Source organism: Physcomitrium patens, chromosome 23, assembly GCF_059467195.1.
Source record: "Physcomitrium patens ecotype Gransden chromosome 23, ASM5946719v1, whole genome shotgun sequence".
Classification (NCBI taxonomy): domain Eukaryota; kingdom Viridiplantae; phylum Streptophyta; class Bryopsida; order Funariales; family Funariaceae; genus Physcomitrium; species Physcomitrium patens.
The window spans coordinates 13,785,365-13,792,819 of record NC_143432.1 but is presented as its reverse complement, the minus strand read 5'-3'; the positions used below and the strand labels follow the sequence as shown (position 1 = coordinate 13,792,819).

At 36.1% G+C, this 7,455-nt stretch overlaps 1 protein-coding gene across 2 annotated transcripts; it reads right to left on the bottom strand.

Moving 5' to 3' along the window:
- Positions 1 to 4,356: 4,356 nt before the first annotated feature.
- On the bottom strand, positions 4,357 to 7,159 carry LOC112275763 (glutathione S-transferase F9). 2 transcript variants are annotated; one of them, XM_024506389.3, is made up of 4 exons: positions 5,958 to 7,159; positions 5,678 to 5,744; positions 5,458 to 5,506; positions 4,357 to 5,305 (listed from the first exon to the last, which is right to left on the bottom strand). In XM_024506389.3, the coding sequence occupies exons 1-4, from the start codon at positions 6,101 to 6,103 to the stop codon at positions 4,842 to 4,844; spliced, it is 726 nt and encodes a 241-aa protein (XP_024362157.1). In that variant the 5' UTR covers positions 6,104 to 7,159; the 3' UTR covers positions 4,357 to 4,841. The 2 variants fall into 2 exon arrangements, with proteins under 2 accessions (XP_024362157.1, XP_024362156.1); XM_024506388.3 differs by having other exon boundaries at positions 5,678 to 5,750; positions 5,978 to 6,109.
- Between the last annotated feature and the right edge of the window lie 296 nt (positions 7,160 to 7,455).

Sequence of the window (7,455 nt, the reverse complement as noted above, 5' to 3'; positions counted from 1 at the left end):
AACTATATGGCCCACACGTAGAAAAACTTGCCTTGTAAGTCAAGGCATGTGTCCTACAAAGTCAACACATATTGGAGGTCCTATAGAACGTCGCTACGTAGCTCCTAGTGAGATAGTATATATAGAGACAAGAATGAAGCCTTCTTCACTCTTATCAACTCCTTTCTTGCTTCTAATATAGTTTCAAGGGTCTCTAATTTTCTTGTCTTTTAGCAATAGCCGTTCTAGTTTCTCTTTTAATATACATACTTATTTATTTTGTTACCTTTCTTTGAATGAAGGCTCACTTGTGTGAATTGCTTTTTCATCGATTTCTTGTCCTTGACATATTTAGGTCTTAAAATATTATTTAATATAAAACAAAGAGAGGATTCTGAAGAGAGAATAGGACCTTGATTAGATATTGTATAAGGTTCTAGCCGCATGGTCCCTATAATAGCTACACTAACTCGTTTTTTGATATATTGACTTCTTTGATATTTTTACACATCATTTTATAATTCTATCACTTCTTTGGATAATGTTGAATAGTATGCTTAGATTCTCCATTATATAAACACAATCCTTTCTAATAGCAATAACTCTTTTTTTGCTCAATAAGAAGTTTCAAACATACTGCATCAATTTGCATATCCTCTACTTCCAAATGTATGTGTTGAGGAAGTATTGGTATTGCCATTGAATTATAGTAATATTGAGGCCAACTTATTTGGATCTCAAATCGAAATTTGAAAAGTCAATTGTCACACTTTACAGCAAAGTCAATCGCTTGACTCAATGTTTGAGGATCAGATAAGTTGAGCATCAATTTCTTTACTTCATATTGTAATCCATAGAGATTTGGTTAATAAGTACATCATCTTACTTGATATCACTTACAAGTTATCAAAATTATGAAGCATATAATATTACAAATTGATTGCTTTATCACAAAATATAGATCTTATTGGTTGTTATACAAGTTACATCATGTTTTCCATACATAGATCAAAACTCCATCAAATAAGCTTCTAAATTATCCAATATTGGATCTTGTCATTTAAAAAAAGATGAAAATAATGATAATGTTGAATCTAAAAGAAGTGTACCAATGAATCTAACTTGTGATCTTGAAGTTAGATAGCTTTAGAATTGAAGTTTAATCACAAGTTTTACTTCATTGATAAATCCTTGAAACTTGGATCTTGTGCCATCAAACTTCTCAAACAAGGCAACTCTTAGTTCTCTAGTACCAAAAAAATGTTCTACCATAAGAGAAGGGATATGATTTGATATAGATGTTGAAGTGGCTCTAATCATACTTGTATCTTTACTTCCTTCTATTTTTGTTGCTCCATGTCACAATAAACTGAGTTTATGCATCGTAAGCATCAACTTTCTCAATTACTCTTGTATTTTTGCTATTGCACTCTTCATTTCAAGAAGCTTTGCCATGATGAAACTTAAAAAAAATATATCTAATATTACTATAGATAAGCAAAAGGAAGGACTTGAGAATAATAAAGATATTAAAAACAATATTAGGTTAGAAGAGGATAATCTGCAACTTCTAATACACTTATATCTTATCAAGAAAAAACAGTAATCCATTCTTAATCAAAAAAAAGTAAAAGCTCTAATATTGTAAGTATATTCTTGTCAATCTATTAAAGACATGATATGGAAGAAGATGCATAAACTTAAAAAATTTATATCAAAAGAAAAGTAATAAAATAGAAATAAAGTAATATGTATATAAAAAGGTAACTGAAATAGTTATTGCCTAAAAGACAAAAGAATTAAAGACTCTTAAATCTAGACTAAAAGCAAGAAAAGAATTGACAAGAGTGAAGAAGGCTTTACTCTTTCCTTTATATATACTATTTATCTAGGATCTATATAGTGATGTTCTATAGGACCTCCAAAAATATGTTGACTTTGTATGACATATATCTTGACTTGCAAGGTAAATTTTCTATATGGTCGCTATATAGTTAACTTGTTCTGTAAGCTATCAACTTACATAGCACATGGATATCTTGTTGACCAAGTTTCTAACCTACCAATCAACTACAAACATATATAAAGTCAAAACAGCATCTAAAAAACTTCTAAGAGGCTTCTCTAGAAGATATTATGAAATTAATCTACTTTTACTTAATTCTACATACTTAGGTAATAAGTAGGTATATATCCATGATAATATGTATTCTTAACTAAGAGCTATGTGGCGATGTCCTATAGGATCTCTAAAACATATTGACTTTGCAAGATATGTATCTTAACTTACAAGGCAAGTATTCTATATGTATGCCACATAATTAGCTTGTAAATTTTCTAGTCTATGTAATAATCTATGGGAGTAGGTATATGCAAATGCAAGGAACAATGCAAGACTAAACATTGTTGTTGATCTGAAGAACTGTCTAGGCATGGAGACATTCATTTCTAGAATCATGTCAACTATTGGAATAATAAGTCAATGTGATGAGTTGCTCTCTTTATTGAGGTTTAGTGATATGGATCTAAGATTCAGGTGGTGCTTAATATTTCCATCTTTTTTGTGTGCAGGATTGTATAGAGGATTAGGGTAGCATATTTTGGGGAGGTTGCCTATATTTGGCACTCAGTACACTTAGAACACTTTTTTTGATGTATACGAGCGATGTTGTGTTTTTATCACAGGTAGCTCATACCATTACGTTGGAAACAAGTTATCTTGGTATGAAATTTTGTTGTTGCAAATCCAATCCCATCTTAAGGTAATGGAATCTTTGGAGACGTTATTTTTTTGGTTCGTTTTTAGGACTTTATTCCTTATAAAACGATCTTGGCTTATGAGATTGAAATTCTTCTTTCGATTTCAAATTCAATTAAAATTCTAATAATTATTTTTAGATGCCAAGAAATTGTTGCAATTTATAGATCTTCTCTAATATGGCTATGAGATTGGACAAATAGGCTCACAATTGAGGTTTTTATTGAGATTTTTTATAAGTTTTTGATTTGAATTTAGAACTTGTTCAACACCTTCTTGTTGTCTCTCCAGTATGAATATGCTTCTCTATCTACTATGACTTGCGAACTTTGTGCTGGTGATATATAGTTGGGTATTATTATGAAGATATTTTGATTGATCTAAAAGCTTCTCAAAAGGTTTTGTCTTGCTTTGTTTATCTCATTTCTTTTTATTTTGATTGATTGTCCACTTGCTGTAGTTCTATTGACATGGAAAAGTGTATTATGTTTAATAATATTGGTTTTTTGAAAAAAAAAAAAAAAACTCACTAATAAATAATGAAAAACCATCGTAAACCATAGTAAGAAAACCATTGTTATTTAATTTCTAAGAAAGAAAAATTAAAAACTAAAAGCATCATTCATAATGTATAAATGTGTGTATATGTTATATTTTTTATTTTTAATACTGTAGTTTTTATTGACTATATTGTTGATTATATTTTATAAGAAGAAAAGATATAAAAACATATATATGAGTGATAAATATTATTTTTAATAACTAATTAAAGTATGTTTTCATTATTATTATTATTATTTTTCATAAGCCATCAATGAATGTGCATGATGGCAAATAAAATTTATTTGCCTTTATAGCAACAATAACAAACTCAATGAAAGAACAAAGAAAATTTTAGATATATATATATATATATATATAATATGTATGGTTTTTATTTAAGCATTATAAATATGTATAAATGTACTCTGCTTAATTTATAATCTTAGCAGATGGGGATTTTATAAATTATGCAAGGTTTTATATTTTATGTGAAGTTATAAAACTTCAAAGTTTATAGGCAATGTCAGCAATAAAGGAGTATCTTGTCAATCTCAGGTGCATATGTATATCAATGAAAAAGAGTTTTCTTGTTTCTCTCCTTTCAACTCTTTCATGTTGCAATTGCCAATAGCTATAGAAGTACTAAGGTGAACAAATATTTTCATGTGTATGAAGAATAAAAAGGACACATAGGATAAGTTGAATATGATTGTATTTAATATTTTTATATGTATGATGAAGAGATTTTACAATAACTATTTCAAAGTTTTAATATTGGAACAAAAAAATATAAGCATGAAAGTATCAACGACATTAGCTGTATCTATGGTACCTGAATATTGAAAACAAAAAAGAAGTCACTATTATGGTTTAGAAAAAATGTAATAAAACTGAAATTAAAAAAATTAATATACATCGTGAAAGTTGCTCAGAAACATCAAATATTGAATTTAATATTGATTTTTTTTTCTTTCGTGAATCTATCAGCTATAATACCAAAGGATGACATTGTAGACAGTGTTCAACAAATTATTTTTTTATCATATTACAGAGTATTCTAACAAACATGAAAAAAGTTTCAAATGGATTAAATTTATTTTTGTTGAATGTTTAATATGTTACCAACATAGTGACCTTTTCAAATTGTTCATACAAATCTACTTCAATCTCTTCAATTCCAATCAAGTTCATAGTATAGATCAACAATTGACTCATTAAATCCAAAAAATATGAACCGACTTATTCGGCTCTCACAACCTTACGACTTGTTCACCATTTACGTAACCTTTCGACATGCCAGATTGTTGCCCCCATGAAACTACACCTAATTCTCAAACAGATGATGATGCCTGGAAGACCATTTTCGGCACTTTGTTTGTTTTTCCCAAGCCAACAACAACTAGAATGAATATTACCCTAATCTAAATTTATACTCTGACCACATTAAGTTCGTGAGCTTCACTATACTCCAACCACTCCAACCCACTTCTTTCTGCGGCGTCCAAGCTCTTTCGAGGGCATCCTCGCAGAGACTCTGGAGCGGTGCATCGGAGACAACGCGTCACTGAATCGGGGAGGCGTTTTCCCAATCGAGTTGCAAGCATCGAAGGAATGCAGGGCGAGTGGTGATGTCGTGGATCCAAGCCGACAGGTGTGGTCGCTTCTCCAGCAGCTCGGGCCTCGCCGACTTCATCCAGTTCATGTACACGGTGTGAAACAGGTCGGCCAGGGAGAAGTCGTCCCCAGCCAGATACTTGGTGCCCTTCGCCAGATGCGCCTCGCACACGTCCAATACCTGGTCCAGCTTCTTCATCCCCGCCGCCACCACCTCCTCGTCCACTGGCCGTATTCCGAACGCTGCTACGAATGCTTCTCGCACCATGGGTCCTGTAGCAGGCTGGAAGTTCTGGGCCTCACTATCCGCCCACTGGTTGATGATCGCTCTCTCCTTCAGCGTCTTGCCCAGAAGCGGCGTACCTTGGCCCTCGTACTTCTCAGCTAGGTATCTGGCTATGGCTCGAGACTCTACAATTCCCACCGACGGTCCACATATCAGCAACGGTCCACACTTCCGCACAAGACCACGCACACAAGCAACCCATCCCGCTGGCATTGCATGCTGGGCAGCAACTATGGAATGCCTCCCAAACAAAGCAGTTGAATTGAAGTTGGCTTACCGAAAACTGTTAAGTCGGCATCCTCCAAGCATGGGATCAATCCGAAGGGCTACAGCCACAACACACGTGCACACACACACTTTCAAGGGTCAGTTTTGTGTCATCGCCAGTACCGAAAATCGAACAACCAGATGTTTGCAACCACCACGAGCGTCTTTGAATCCACACCCCAATTTCTACTGCCTCAGCTGGCAGTCCAGCCCAGGAACGTTTTGCTTACCTGTTTCGCCTTGTAGCTGGGAAGAAGGAAGTGGCCAGCCTTCAAGCTCACCGTCACCAATTTCGACATCCACCTTCAACAATGCCCACCATCACGGTCCATCAGATCAACAGGATCCACAGGATCGACAATCAACTACAGCAGATTCCGAGCAATTCTGCAGGTCAAGGTTGTTCCTTTCGAAGCTGGACACACGCACAAGACGCATTGCACTTCACTTTGCTCTCTCCTGGACTTGTCGAGCCGGTGCATCCGGTGTGGAGAGATCACCAAATCACAGCCAGCGTCTGATCCTCTCACCTGAGCTTCGAAAAGTGGCTGGATTGGCCGGTAGGGATTGAGACCGATGTCCCCGTACACAATCATAACCATGGCGGAACGATAGGTGTGCATCTCCGACTTTCCTGCAAGCCGTATCATCATCATCAGTCAGGCGTCTCCATGGGTTGCACGGCGAAAGCCTCAAGCACTTTTCCCAAGTAGAGGACGAGTTACGCAACTTGGAGCACTCCAAGTGCAAGCATATCTACCGAGCGGAACAAGGAGAGCATGCATGTTACGTGCCGAATCTGGAACAGCAACCAACAGCCTCGGCTAGCTATGACCTGGGCCACCAGAGGTCCAGAGACCGATACACCAGGCCCTGCAAAAGATCACGCAGAGGAAACAGGCGGAGGACGTGATACGCACCTTGCAGAACGGATTGACAGCGGTGCAGAGAAAAAAAAAAAAAAAAAAAAAAAAAAACGAAGGCTGAATTGCGCACAATGGGTAACGAGTGGGTGAAGCGTGATTGAATAAGCCGGACAGCCGGATCGGGTTTAAGCGGTCGAAGAGAGGTCGTGTTCAGTGCCCTTCGGAACCGACGCGAGAAACGACCCCGCAAGACTGGATCCTGGTCTCAAAGGCTCCATCCTGGTGAGCAGCAGATGAGCGAGCAGGTTGAGAATGTGGGTGTGTCGTGCTGATTTTCAGAGAATTGCGGAGCGAGACTCGAGTTCGACGGGTCAAGACGGTTCAGCCAGCGAAGTAGGAATGAGATCCGCCCGAATGCACGAAGCTTCACAAAGAGGTTCCTCCGTGGGCCATCTCCACCGTCTATGCCAGGGTCCATTGCCTCAGGGTGTCCTTCAGCATCGCAAATTCCCTCGGCACTCTCTGGATTTGTGAATGATTGACTGACTGTGCGGAGCGAGCAGTGAGACCAGATTGCTTGCTGGGCAGTTCGTTACCAGGGACGCATCCACGATTCTGAGTGATCAGACCAAAACCACCTTCGCTTGTGAGAGGACTAATCTACACCACCGTCGGCGTCGATCCCCAAGATGCTTATCATCGAGCTCTGTTGCTCACTCTTCCCATGTTTGTCGTTTCGAGACATTTATATATATAGATATATATATATATAGATACGATTTTAGATATTGACTCTTATTTCTTTTATAAAATGTCAAAAGTTTTGCATCTTCTCAGTGAGATGTATTTATATTATTTGTATTTATGTAGAATGTTATGGCTGTGTGTTATTTTTTATATCTGTTTTGTACATTTTATGACTTTTTCATGTTAATTGTTATAATTGTAGAAATTCTAAACGTTCATTGTAGTCTGGAAATGTTATTTATGTATTTTAATAATTTAAATATTAATTTTTTACATAAATAATTTTTACTTTTAGTAATGATTAGTTCTGAGTTAATGTCTTTGTAATCGAAATTAATATTTAACGTTCTTGGTTTAAAAGTTTCTTTACAATAAGATTTTATTTTTTGGAATTT